The 15,619-nt window shown below is 33.8% G+C and overlaps 1 protein-coding gene across 1 annotated transcript in view; it reads right to left on the minus strand.

Moving 5' to 3' along the window:
- LOC134721351 (fibroblast growth factor receptor 2-like) overlaps positions 1–15,619 on the minus strand; it is a 250,008-nt gene that overhangs the window by 232,893 nt on the left and 1,496 nt on the right. The window contains exon 2 of the mRNA XM_063584292.1: positions 9,786–9,967. Within this exon, the coding sequence (XP_063440362.1) occupies positions 9,786–9,967 (182 nt within the window). The remainder of the gene's footprint in view (positions 1–9,785; positions 9,968–15,619) is intronic.

Consider the following 15,619-nt stretch of genomic DNA (forward strand, 5'->3'; position numbering starts at 1 on the left):
ATCCATGTCTTCATCCCAACAATAAAAAAAGATCAATTTAGGTTGCCCCAACCACCATCCCTAATTCAATTTATTAGACACTATTTTTTCGGTCCTAAAAATCATATCTTAACACCGTCACTCCTACCGTCCGTCTAATTCGTGGTAATCATACCAAGTGCGCCTGGATTTTTTTATACCATAGCTTTCAATTTGCAAAGTTCCATTAGTATCCTTGCCCAGACGGTGGACTAAAAAGCCTACCCCATATCTTTTAAAAGCTGCCAAAATTCCCCACGGCAATACTTTTTTTACTCACTAGAAGCAAATGATAGGTAATGATCTATTGTAAAATGGGCAAATAAGGCCCAGGAGGGACATCTCATGGTGTGTTTTCACAATGGGTCCAAAGTTAGATTTTTTTAAAAATGCCTTTTTACCCCAATTTTTAAAAGAGTGTCAAAAATTCCCTACGGCAATACTTTTTTACCCACTAGGTGCAAATGATAGGTAAGGGTCTAAGGTCCAATGGGTCACAAGTTCCAGGTGTGACAACTCATGGTTTGTCCTCACCATGGGTCCAAAGTTAGATTTTTAAAAAATGCCTAACCCCAATTTTTAAAAGAGTGTAAAAAAAACCCTACGGCAATACTTTTTTAGCCACTAGGTGGAAATGGTAGGTAATGGGCTAGGGTCCAATGGGCCAAAAGGTCCAGGTGGAACAACTCATAGTTAATCTTCACCATAGGTCCGAACTTAGGTCTTAAGGGTTAAACATGCCTACCCCTAATTTTCAAAAGTCTGTAAAAAATTCCCTACGGCAATGCTTTTTTACCCACTAGGGGCAAATGATAGGTAAGGGTCTAAGGTCCAATGGGTCAAAAGGTCCAGTAGGGATAACTCATGGTTTGTCCTTACCATGGGTCCAAATTTAGATTTTAAACAAATGCCTTACCCCAATTTTTAAAAGAGTGCAAATAATTCCCTACGGCAATTCTTTTTTAGCCACTAGGTGGAAATGGAAGGTAATGGGCTAGGGTCCAATGGGCCAAAAGGTCCAGGTGGGACAACTCATAGTTTGTCTTCACCATAGGTCCGAACTTGGGTCTTAAGGGTTAAATATGCCTACCCCTAATTTTCAAGTCTGTCAAAAATTCCCTACGGCAATTCTTTTTTAACCACTAGGTGCAAATGATAGGTAAGGGTCAAAAGGTCCAGGTGGGACAACTCATGGTTTGTCCTCGCCATGGGTCCAAATTTAGATTCTTAAAAAATGCCTTACCCCAATTTTTAAAAGAGTGTAAAAAATTCCCTACGGCAATATTTTTTTAGCCACTAGGTGGAAATGGTAGGTTATGGGCTAGGGTCCAATGGGCCAAAAGGTACAGGTGGGACAACTCATAGTTTGTCTTCATCATAGGTCCGAACTTGGGTCTTAAGGGTTAAATATGCCTACCCCTAATTTTCAAGTCTGTCAAAAATTCCCTACGGCAATTCTTTTTTACCCACTAGGTGCAAATGATAGGTAAGGGTCAAAAGGTCCAGGTGGGACAACTCATGGTTTGTCCTCGCCATGGGTCCAAATTTAGATTCTTAAAAAATGCCTTACCCCAATTTTTAAAAGAGTGTAAAAAATTCCCTACGGCAATATTTTTTTAGCCACTAGGTGGAAATGGTAGGTTATGGGCTAGGGTCCAATGGGCCAAAAGGTACAGGTGGGACAACTCATAGTTTGTCTTCATCATAGGTCCGAACTTGGGTCTTAAGGGTTAAATATGCCTACCCCTAATTTTCAAGTCTGTCAAAAATTCCCTACGGCAATTCTTTTTTACCCACTAGGTGCAAATGATAGGTAAGGGTCAAAAGGTCCAGGTGGGACAACTCATGGTTTGTCCTCGCCATGGGTCCAAATTTAGATTCTTAAAAAATGCCTTACCCCAATTTTTAAAAGAGTGTAAAAAATTCCCTACGGCAATATTTTTTTAGCCACTAGGTGGAAATGGTAGGTTATGGGCTAGGGTCCAATGGGCCAAAAGGTCAAGGTGGGACAACTCATAGTTTGTCTTCACCAAAGTTCCGAACTTAGGTCCAATGGGTCAAAAAGTCCAGTCGGGAAAATTTCACCATAGGCCCAAAGGTAGGTTTCTTTTATAAATTGCTAATTTATATTTTCCGTGCACACCATACATTATGTACAACAAATAAACCTTTCGTATAATCCACTGTGAGCGCATTCCGCTTGTTCAGAAGTAGAATCTTTTGTCAAAACAAATTTTTCTGACGAAAAAATAGCAAAGCACCAGTGCAATTTTCTATTCTTGTAATGCAAAACTATTGATACTTTTTAGGAACTACTTGACAGGATGCCGAGACTATGGAAAGCTATTCTTACAATATCACAAAATTAATTTCTTATGTAAAAGTCGATGTCATGTAACAACAATTTTGCCAGCATTTACATAAGTTCATAGCTATTTACTATTCTTCATACACGCGCGCAGTACGCTGTTTGGTATATGAAAAGCGAATAAAATAATAAACAGGAAATTACATGTTAATTTGAAAAAAACAACATTAAATAGTGTCTTCGGCTGCTCACTCATGTATAAAAACAGATTATTTTGTGATTATATGATTAATAAAAACATTTAAAGTACGTTTGAATCTTATGCAACTTTTAGGTTTATAGACATATTTGAAAACTGGCTGCTAGCGAAGTGGCTGCTAGCGAGTAGCTGCTAGCTTGAGCCTGGTGTGTGTTTTTTAATTAGATCTTTTCTTCAACCGCTGTTAAATTGTATCACCAGATAAGCAATGGTGTCGTCTGCAAATAGGCGTATGGTGGAATTTAACCCAACTGGTATAACATTAATATAAAAAGAAACAGATTTGGGCCGCCCGGAACAGATACTTGAGGCACTCTATACTTCAAAGTGACATCGCCTGGGATTACTGTTTTTGTACGACATGATAAAAAGCCCTGTATCCATGCATTTGTTTTCCCCTGTATCCATTAGTATTTTAGTTTGTTGGTTGATAAGTTATGATTGTCTTCATGAAAAGCTTTAGAGAAGTCCACTATAAGTACCAAAAAAAGTCATCTGTTTTAGTGACATCATCTTTAAATTCAGAAAGCTGAGTTTCACAAGATCTATTTTTTCGAAAGGGGATACCGGGGGATGTTATTCTGGAGATATATGATGTTATGGTTGTCTCCGCGAGTCATGATTGCGTTAACTACAATATGCTCTATGATTTTGCAACACATCTGGACTATATTTGGACCCTTTCTTGAAAACTGGGGAGACATGGGCAGTACGCCAGTTAGTGGAGACTTCGCCAGTGTCTAATGATTTCTGATATATGAGGCACAGTTTAGGTGTTTCATGTGCTAACTCCCTATGCTAAGGAGGTGTGGTTTAAGTTCGTCTGGTCCACTTGCTTTTTTGGGTTTAAATTTAAAAGTCGTTTGGAGACACCTTGGATGGTTATGTATAGGTTTTGCATGGTAGGGTAGGCTGTTTTCTGTGGCATGTACTAAATGTTTTCAAATTCAGTAGCAGTGATTTTGTGTGGTTCTGAGAAAACTGATTAAAATTGCCTGTTGAGTGCATTAGATTTCTATTTTGTGTTTTTTACAAGTTTACCATTTTGCTTTAGTGATGTTATTCCACTGTAGTCAGTTTTTTTCTTTTAATATATGACCGTTTCATGTTTGAAAATTTGTTTTCATCTGGTTTTCGTGTTACAATATTTTTAATGTATTGCCAGTATGATTGTCTTAGTTGTGTGTGTACTTGATGTTTAATTTACTTATATTTGTTTCTCATATTGTCATAGTCTCTAGTTTTCATTAATTTTCTTGTTTCAGCTGTAACCCATGGGGTTTTATTTTTTGTGGTTATCTTTTTGTGTGGAATACTAGTAGTTCATTTATATATATAAAAAAAGAAGATGTGGTATGACTGCCAATGAGACAACTGTCCGCAAGAGACCAAAATGACACAGACATTAACAAATATAGGTCACCGTACGGCCTTCACCAATGAGCAAAGTCAGCTATAAAAGGCCCCGATATGACAATGTAAAACAATTTAAACGAGAAAACTAACGGTCTTATTTATATATATAAAAGAAAACGAACGAAAAACAAATATGTAACATATAAACAAACGACAACCACTGATTTACAGGCTCCTGACTTGGGACTGGCACATACATAAATATTGTGGCCGGGTTAAACATGTTAGCGGGATCCAAACCCTCACCCTGATCTGGTTTTGTTTTGAATTCTAGCCAGAGTTCATCAACAATATGTGTATTAACCTTTTCCTGTATAGTAAGCTGTGGGTTATTTAATTCTTTTTTAACAGTTTACTTGCATTGAAATCCAAAACGTCATTACATACATGTACAGAGCAAACGATTTGTGGTATATAAACAACGTTGAAGAGTGCCAGAGAAAAATGAAAACAAAACAAAAGGAAAATTTACAATTATAGTAATTTGACTATTAAATGTTAGATTAAAAATCAACACAATGAGTACATTAAAGATAAGAAATAAATAAATGCTTGTTCTAAGTATGTTGCTATTTAAGAGTTTTTCAAAGATGAAATCTCTTTCTTGATAAAGACTGAGCCCTATGGAACCCGCGTAGACGACCACAGTCACGGACATTTTGGGAAATGTTGCAGCCACTAGATCCCTATATATAAAAGGTTCGGGCTTATACTAAAAAATTGCCTACCTACACCACTGAATATGATACATTTTAATCATTTATCTGGGTCTTAGTCAGTGTATATAAAGTGCGAATCCAGCTAGTTCATCTTTACTGTTATATGCGGGTATGTCTATTGTAGAATAAAGGATCATGGGAAAACTGTATTTGTTTACTTTTTGAAAATATCAAGTTAAAGGATTTTAAGTTGAGTTTTAACATATTTTCATTGTGATATATCTTTATAATATACAAACATAGCATTAAAGTTCAAATAAGTGTTATAAAAGCATCATAATATAGCATATCGATTATTGAAAGCGATCGATTTTAACTATAGATGCGATGAATTATCACTGTTAGTGCAGTCATTATTTCTGTAATGTAGAATTTTCAAAGATGCGGGGAATTTTTATTGTAGAATTATGTGATAAATGCACTTGCAACAAATGAAAAAAAAATTAGTTGATGACTTTAGGATTTATGATACATGTATTTTCAAATTGAAATACAAACTCCTCATTCATTCTTCATCAAATATGTAGCTTTTCAAACTTGTAACAAAAGCGATTCTCAAAATGTCATATTGTATTCTTCAGATTACGTTTCTCCTTGATTTTAACTTATATAGGGAATCACTGGAGCGTGACAGCAGCGGGCCCCCTTAGGCAGTCATTGGGCCCCTACTTATGAAAAATTATAGATCCGCGAATGGATACTACCGCATAGGTAAAACCATGCACATTTGGGTTATTGTACACGAAATGCATGCTACAATTCATTTTTGTTGATTTTAGACCCTTTGGGACTCTATGTGGGCTATTTCAGTAACTAGGCAAAAAATCCCCAAACTAGATACACGGTTAGATTCAGCATGTCAACGAATTCCAAATATCTATATTAAAAGACTTTTGTCTATAAATTTGGACCCCACAAAATTGAAAAAGGGACCAAAAATATGGTCTGGGGTCTCATTGGGGGGTTCTGATCCCGGATCGCGCTTATTGTTTTGGCAGATTCCCGTATTCCGCTTATTGTTTTGTCAGATTCCCGTATCCCGCTTATATACTATGCAGTTCTATTTTTTTGTAATTATCCGTGTCCCGCTAGACTTCTTTTCTCGTTTTTCACTACACAATCATTTGACTTTCACCTGTCACGCTTGCAAAAAAACGGCAATCCGGCTCGACGCTTATACCCAAATGCGAGCCACTATTTTACTCTATTTTGACTCATATTAAGCCCATTATAAATATATTAAAAAAGTAGCGTAGAATTTTTTTATCCATTTTTATCCCGTCTCGTTTCGTTTTTGAGCCATATATAGATGTCGTATGTGACAATGAGACAACTCTCCATCCGAGTCACAATTTATAAAAGTAGACCATTATACGTCAAAATATGGTCTTCAACATGGAGTCTTGGCTCACACCGAACAGCAAGTTATAAAGGGCTCCAGTGTAAAACCTTTTAAACGGGAAAACAAAGGTGCAATCTTTATCAAGATGTACGTAATAAGTGGTGAAGTGTCATGGAAATGGATAGAAAAAATAAGGATAAAGATCCCTATACGCTTTATAAGAAACTAAATGGATTTACATTTGAAATAAATGTTATTTCTATTGAATTTATTAGAGTGTTGTAAAACCAAACTTTGCTCTGTAAGTTAAATTTTATCAAATCTTTCTCTTACTTTATCTATTGTTTGAGCAAGTCGGCTAAATTAAGGCCTTACAGCTAATTTCTTAATGCATGTAAAGCAAAATTTTGGTTGGCTTGCTTGCTTTGTTTGTATAATTGTGTATACAAACTTTGTAAATAAGATTGACATTTTTAAACAATACTAGAACACACCCGTGATATCGCGGGTCCGTGACTGAATTAAAGTATACAACTACGCGCAAGCCTTATTTTAGTATTAGTATTGTCATCTGATAAAGTCATGCCGATTATAAGATACACAGTTTTCTCTGCTTTCAAATCTTTCTGTTTGAACCCGTCGAACTGGAACTTATCAATTTTTGGTAATATTAATTATTTTGAAAACAAAAGGTCCTGGAATGGAGAATTTTTTAATCAACAGCATTGTCCTATATTAGTTAATGTAGTTGAATTCTTTGATTCGCTGTTTTACGTCATGCCCGCTAACAAATTGAAAACTGTACCTATACGCCTTATTTTTAGTCCAGATTTACAATAGGTAATAATTTGACAATTTAATAGTGTCAACCCTGTGATAATGACCCGTGTATATAGCATATTAATCCTGAATACACCATTTGTTGGTGCGCCTGTCAGATGCGGAACGTACAGATAAGGTAATAGGTAACAGGAACAGGTGAATATACTATTGGTATCGGTATCGGACTCGACCCGGAACTTCTTAATTATTGGAAATATTAATTACGTGGAAAACAAAAGGACTTGGAGTGATGTAATTTTTAATCTACACCTTTGTACTATATAAGTTATATATAAAGTTGAATTCTTTGATTCGTCGTTTTTACGTGATGACGGCTGACAAATTCGACCTCGTAATTTTAGTACTATAGATGTAATAGATAAAAAAAATAATTATACTGTGAAAATGCACCGCATATACAATACTAATGATTCGCTCCACAGTGAAAATGAAAGAATAGTATCATTATTCGACAGTAAACATGACTAGCATTACGAAATCATCATAGTGGAATTTAGTTAAATATGAAGAAACTGAATGACAAAACATATTCTACGTTATACAACTTTAATAATTGTATTAAAATGAATATTTTTTACTGCAACAACATCTCACCTGTTAGTTATAAAGCACCTGCACGATCTGTTCGTGAAATGTTCTAAATATTCACCTATTTTGGTATATATTTCACAGCTGGATGGCTTTAGGCGCGATAAATCCCCGCTCGCATCTCTTACTTTGTTTTATTAGTATTATGTATTTCTGAACATATACATTTTAATTAATTTTCTTCACTTTCTTAAAAAATTTTAAAAAGTTCGTCTGTTTATTTATCATTCTACATTAGACATTTATGGCATATACAGTAAAAATGATATTTTAGAATCCGCACTTTACATACACTGTTAGTGAGATTGACAGAATAATATAGATAATAGTGGATCAATACTGCAGAAAATACAAAAGAATAGAGAAAAGTTAGACAAAAAAAACCAACAGAATAATAAGGTGCTTAATTATGAAAAATAAAGACTTACGGGCTATCAATTACGAAACAGACAAAAATGAACTAAATATAAAGGAAAACAGAAACGAAGGATCCCCCTTCTAGCATGTCTAAATTCTTATTTATATTTTAAAAAAAAACCTTCATGCTCTACAGTGACCTACATGTATAATTGGATCTTTCCACTTTTCTGTGGAAAGACCTATTGTTTTTTTTCTTCTGATTATCATTATTATTTTCTTCTTTCGTCACAAGAAAAATGTAATTGTAACTTGTAAACCATAAGTGATAGAGACCTTTGTAATGGAGGTCCTTGGTCCAAAAAGAAGAAAATTAGGTCAAGGTCAAAGGTGAAGTTCGTGTTCCAAAGTTTGATTTGGGCTTATTTTCATAATTCTAACTTAAATGTTAGTTGCGACATGTCCTAACACATACATTTTGGTTGAAAGGGTGCGTAAACATTAAATGGGAGTTTTAGCCCCCCTTGTATTTAGAAGTATGCGTATAGTAACATAACTCTTTAACCATGTATACTAAAGATCTAGGGTCTTTTGATTTGAAGTCCTTGGTTTGTGACCTTGAAAATAAGATCAAGTTCATAGGTAAATTTGACGTTCTAGATTTTGACCTATGCTTTCACTAACTATGTATTATGCTTGATAAGGCTATGGGACCTGTGCATTAAGTTGCAAGCCGTATGACCTTGAAAACCGGAAGAAGTTTTTTCATACTTTTTAAAAGTAAAAGTATATATAGAACCATATATTTTTGTAATCAGTGTCAAGATAAGATTCAAGATAACTATCAAATGAAACCGGAAGTTACATTTTTATACTGGAAGTAACAAATTATCTCACTTATCTAAAAAAAAATGTATAGAAACCATATGTTATTGGAATCAGCCGTCCCAGTTATATGTAATCCGACTATGTAAATGACATTTTAAACTCGATTTTAATATTAAACCTTGTATTATGGTATTAAAGATTTTTTCATTGTTGAAGACCCTTCAGCGACTATCAAGATGAAGAACTGAAATAAAAGCCCTGACCATTGATAATTTGTAATTTTTTTCTATTTATTGACTTTGTGTGCGATTAAGTCCCGTGCACGTTTACTCCATATTCCTTTATTTTCTGATAAAAGGTATGAACACGACTAAATGCAAGTTTAACCCATCAATATAAAAGGTCATATGGCAATATAATTGGTTTTTTTCAAATGATTTGATTCTGCGAGATTGGTGGTCTCACTTTAATTTAACACATGTCATCTTCTAAAAATATTTTCTCGCAGAATGTGTGGACATCAGAATATCGGTAGATATGCAACATTGCCACAACACAACCGTTCTTACAATTTAATGTACTTCTTTTTATTAGACAAAATGTGCTTCAGTATAAGAAAACTCGAGTTTAAAACAAAATTACTAAATTTACAAATGAAAATCAACACTTAAACTATAGTCATAAAGTAGGACAATAAATAAAAAAAAGACAAACCCGGGTACAGATAAGACACATAACTACAAACAGTAGACCACCAACACTGAATACTAAAAATAAATTAGAGAACATGGATCACAAAAACACGAAGGGGCGACATCAGAGAGTGAAGAGAAACTGCTTCTTGTCAGACAACAATTCAATATGAAGCGGACAAATTTTGTTTCGACTATTTTTTTTGAAAATTTCCGACATGAAGCATTTTGCATCGTTTGTCTCCATGTAGTTAAGTAAAGTGACTTTTTTGATCTCATAGTATTTTGAGGAGCAAACATAGTTATTTCAGCAAAAGGTTTACATGAACCTTATATAAAAAAATTAAAAGCTTTCTAGATTGGGAATTTTGAAAGAGGATGTTGAGTGTTGGTATATCTATACTTAAAAGCTTACCTTAATCTCTTCTAAAAAGCCAGAAGCAACACATTTTATTCGAATTTCCCCATCTATCTCAACAGTATATGGATTTTGATTCAGTGGTTCTATTATCAGAAGTCTCTCCACATCTTCTGACTCCCCTCCTCCATGTTCCAGACAATTAACTAGCGTCAATATCCATAGTAATGTTAAATAGTCTGAAAATAAATAAATAAAATAGTCTTCAACGGCTGACACTTTATTCAATATCGAGATTAGTTGATGCATTTCCTTTGTGAAAAGTTTGGATTTAGTATCCAAATTTTAAAAGTTAACTAAAATATTTGGCATTCAGATTGTTCACAGAAGTTATGTTTTAATTCACTGTGTTCAAGCATACATAAAATGCCGAAGCTACGTTGAAGCCATGTGAACATAATTGCTGCACGATAAGAGTAGCCATTCAGTTTGAGAATGCCAGCATCTAAATAGGAAGCTCGGTTTCTTAAACATTTTAAAACTTAGAAAATAGGACGGATATGACTTAATTGATTATTGCTGACGCACGTGCATTATTATTGATTGGTGGGTTGTTTTCTTATTGTCTAATAGCAAACGCATTTTACGCATGGTCAGGACACAAACAAATTAACAATTATTACAATATATAGGTTCCATAATATGGGTGTAATGGGATAAATTTTGGAGGGTTGGCCTGTCATTGGAAAATGTAATTTGATCTTGCAAAATGCAACCCATGAACCCCACAAAGTGTTGTTGCTATGATCTTTACCGTTCAAGTTGAACAACCGGCCTAGATGCAAAGGACTAGAATCGTCATCAAATGCATTCAACAAACAATGTTTAACGAGCTCATGCATCTTGTTGTTTTCGTTAAGTGAACTCGGACCAACATCTCCTCTTGAGAAAGGCTCAAAATCGTGAAAAATAAGAGTTATCGAAGTTTTTAATGGCTGCCATTTATTTTATCTTAATTTATTTCATCTGGAAGAACGTGCAAATGCCTAGTTTTCAATTAAAAAAAATGCCTTCAGATATGCACTGGTTAAATAATTTCAATTATGGCTTTGGTTGACTACAAAGTTAATAGATGCAAATTAACATTTAAACACATCAATAATTCATTAAAAAGACATGGACTCAAAACGGTTTTTATGAACAAATGCGATGTAATAGTCATTATTTGTATTAGAGCAACAAACTCGTCATATTTGGTGAAATTTATGTTAAGACAACTTATTTAGTACGACATCGTCTTTATTTGGAGTTCTTGGAAACACGTATAGGCTTACTGTAGTTTTACTTGTTCTTATCTATTAGGGAGCTACATGTACCATTTGATTTTTATGGTGATGAAATTTGAAAAAGGCAGGATGAGCAACTTGACAAAAAAGGCAGGATGTCAATTTATGTAAAAAAAAATGCCAGGATAGACTAATTATAAAATTCGTCGATGAGTTCATCCGAATATGACCGCAGAGGTCAAAACTCTGAACAGTTGGGGCATATTTGGACAAAATATTCATGCTTGATACTGTCTGAATTTTGAGTGTGATCAATATTTTGACATAATATAGGTTTCTGACACAAAAAAGATGTGGTCAAAATTCTTTAAAATCTTTTCGCCATACTGTACATTTGAAGATTTTGTATTGGAACTATTCAACAAATTTAAAATTTGAAATATTTTTTGAAAAAAGATAAAAATTTACCCCTTAAAAAAATTGGGGACTCCCTCACCCTTGTTGCAATTACCCCAAACTCAATCCCAGCCTTCTCTTTGTAGTATGGGTCCTTGTGGTACAATTTCAGAGAGATCCATACACTTAAACACAAGTGATTGTCTGGAAACTAAAAAAAATCTTGTTTTGGTCCCTTGTTTGTCCCCGATTCCTGCATGTTTTTTTGGCAATTTCCCCCAAACTTAATCCCAGCCTTTCCTTTGTAATAAGGAACGTTGTGGTGCAAGGTCAGAGAGATTCATACACTTACACACAAGTTATTGTCCCGAAACTATAAAAATGCTTGTTTGTGACCCTTTTTTGGTCCCTTATTCATAAACTGTTAGTACCTGGTCCCCAAAATCAACCCAACCTTCCTTTTGTGGTATTGACCTTCCTGTAAAATTTACTAGAGATCTATTCTCTTAAACTAAAGTTATTGTCCGGAAACCCATTTTTTTCGGACGACGACGCAGACGACAACGACAACATCATAGCATTATACGAACTCAACAAAATGTGTGCGGTCGTATAAAATAAGGTAGAACCGAATAGAGTGCAAAATTAAAAGGCAGGACAGAGATTACAACTAAAAAATGCAGGGCAATATTTTCATCCTAGACCTTAAAACTCCCATCTTAAAGTTGTAACCTTTTATCTTTCTCCTTTATCTCTAAGAGTGAAAATATTCAACGTGTGCTTTTTCTCGCTTTATATTATCGAACAATTTAAAGTTTTGTTATTGTTTTATTTCCTTTATCGTTTTCCATTCGTAAAATATCAGATTCATTCGTAAAATATTCGATCCATTCATTTCCTCTCACTTTTTATTTATGTCTACTAGAACACACCCGCGAAATCGTGGGCATTCAGAGCGTAGTTTAAAGTATGTAAAGTGTTGTGAGAAGAATTTTGTAAAATATTGAACGACTGGAGAATTTCAGCAAAAGTATCATAAGTCATAGGTTATTGGGGACAGGAAAATGCTTCTTTTTTTATCCCTCCTCCTTTATTTCCAATATTCCCATTTTTTGGTTCTCTATCAATTTCAATATGAACATAGTACATTTAGTTAAGTATGTTGTGCACATTCAAGTAAGGAGCCTGTAATTCAGTGGTTGTTGTTTGTTTATGTGTTACATATTTGTTTTTCGTTCCTTTTTTTTTTGTACATTAATAAGGTCGCTAGTTTCCTGGTTTGAATGTTTTACATTGTCAGTTCGGGGCCTTTTAAAGCTGAGTATGCGGTATGGGCTTTGCTCGTTGTTGAAGGTCGTACGGTAACCTATAGTTGTTAATATCTGTGTCATATTATAATTGGTCTCTTGTGGAGAGTTGGCTCAACATGGCAATTATACCAAATCTTCTTTTTTTCTTGTAATCAATGAATTTTGTAAAAAATTTAATGACTGAAAAATTTCAGAAATGGTATCAAAAGTTCACATGAAAATATTTAGCGCTTATCTGTATATTATGAACATTCATTACCACGGGTAGTAAGGTCGTCATATCGATGAGCGTTTAGTACAGTGATTTTGTCATAGTTTGGATAAGTTTGACATGACGGTGTTAAGTCTTTTTGATAACAATCAATGCAAAAAAGTAAACATTGGGATATTTTGTAAACAGAACTTCTGATCATTAATTCAAGCTGGTAAGTACCTTTGTATAAAGTAAATATACTAGTACATCACAAGTTGTATCATATAGTTAATGATTTAACACAGAACAAAGCTTGCGTATGTCAAAATTTAAAACTTGCTTATTGGTTTATCCTGCATAAAAAAAGTTATTTTCTTACAGTCTGTTACATCACATATATCTGCGTGATATAACACTGCGGTCAATTATTCTGAAAAAAAAACTACTTTTGCAATCAATTCAAAATTACTGAAATATCTGTGTCATGGTTTGGTTCATTCGTGTCATTGTTTAGTTCATGTTCGACATGGTTCAGTTATGTAATTCTTGTTGTGTATAATGAAGAGTAACTAACAAAATTAACAAAAATCGTTCCATTTGAAACACAAAAGGACATAAGAACGCACATACAATGTAGTAATATGTTATAAGTAGTTGTAATATGATTGCCAATGATATTACTATCCACCTGATAGTTATGACGTAGATGTTAACAGCTATTTGTCATCAAGAGGCCTTCAACATTCAATAATGAGCAAAACCATATTTCTATGCAAGATTTAAAAGGCTGTGACAAAATTCAATGTATAGGACTTCCAATTAGAAAACCATCAGCCTAATTTCTGTCCAAAATGAATAGCAAAATATGATACACAGCTACATACGATATTCACGGCATTACAGACACTTAACTTCAGACAGTATAAACAAAATATTGCGGAGTAAAACATGTTTACGGGCTCCCCAACCTCTTCGTCGCCTTAACCATTCTATACATGTTAAACTCACCAGATCTTATTTAAACAAGAAAATCAAGTAACAGAAACACTAAAAATACAAATAAAGTACTGATATTTAGTTGGACCTAGTTTCAAACAAATGATAAAAAGTCATGATTCTTAGATAGCTTCTTTTTGATTTCAGGATGGAATTCTGCTGCCAATATTGTGAGCATCTTTGGATTATGTCTAGCAATAAATAACGATATATATTTAACACTGTAGTTTCATTGAATAGCATTATATGAAACAATATTGAGAGGATCCTTTTTTTCAATATTTGTTTCTTAATTTTTAAATCTTTTATTGCCACAGTCATATTATAAACTTGCATCCTAAAGAACTAATTAAACAATACTACGTTTATTTATTTCAGCAGCCATGCAATGTTTGACCAACTCCGAAGATCTACTGCTAAACGTAAAAGTGCAATCGTGAATCCATATGATGGATTTGCACATGGTGCTCAAGGAATTCGTCAGTACCATAAAAGAGTGTATTATGATATCTGAAAATGTCATTATCTGGGAAATGAGACAATATATCATTTAAACTTTATGAATGCAAGAAATGAATCAGTATCACAAACAGCTTCAAATGACCCGTCTAAAGGAGCAATAGACTATTACTAATAGCAGCAATTGCCTCTGAAAAATTGTAAGAGTCCAAATCAATGTATTTGTGTAAAATTTGGAGCCTTATCGTGTGTATAAATAACAAAACAAACAATTATGAATTTGACTGCGTTGTTTTTATGCTAAACATATTTAGTTACACAAATTGAAAAGAAGTTATAAACTACGACATGATGAAAATATTAGTTTTCAACACAGACACTAAACAGGCATTCATAAGTGCTAACTATTGTGAAAGGAGGGGTTTTACACTTTAATTTAATTTCAAAAACTTATTTACTCAATTCCGAAGTTGCGACTCACCAAAAATGTTTAGAACCTAGTGATGCGACAAGTTGCGAAAAGTAAAAAAATTGAAATAATTTAATTATACTATTATCATAGTTATCAAAGGTACCAGGATTATAATTTAGTACGCCAGAAGCGCGTTTCGTCTACATAAGACTCATCAATGACGCTCATATCAAAATATTTATAAAGCCAAACACGTACAAAATTGAAGAGCATTGAGGATCCAAAATTGCAAAAAAGTTGTGCCAAATACGGCTAAGGTAATCTATGCCTGGGATAAGAAAATCCTTAGTTTTTCGAAAAATTCAAAGTTTTGTAACAGGAAATTTATTAAAATGACCACGATATAAAAAAGAAGATGTGGTATGAGTACCAATGAGACAACTATCCACAAAAGACAAAAATGACACAAACATTAACAACTATAGGTCACCGTACGGCCTTCAACAATGAGCAAAGCCAATACCGCATAGTCAGCTATAAAAGACCCCGATAAGACCATATAAAACAATTCAAACGAGAAAACCGCCTTACTTATGTAAAAAATTAATGATGCATTTATACAATATTACAAAGATTTTTATTGATTCGTAATAATTATTGAAAAACTTGAACATTTATATCGACTTTAATCCAAAATCGGAGTTGTGATCTTTCATATTTTAAATTCGAACTTTGAAAGTACTTTTTATTGTAATTACACCTATTATAGTTTTAAAACCAATAAGTTTTAAAACTCAGTGTTGTCCATGTCTCGCGTAACTATTTGGTTTCGTAAATGG

Source organism: Mytilus trossulus, chromosome 6 (genome assembly GCF_036588685.1).
Source record: "Mytilus trossulus isolate FHL-02 chromosome 6, PNRI_Mtr1.1.1.hap1, whole genome shotgun sequence".
Taxonomy (NCBI): Eukaryota; Metazoa; Mollusca; class Bivalvia; order Mytilida; family Mytilidae; genus Mytilus; species Mytilus trossulus.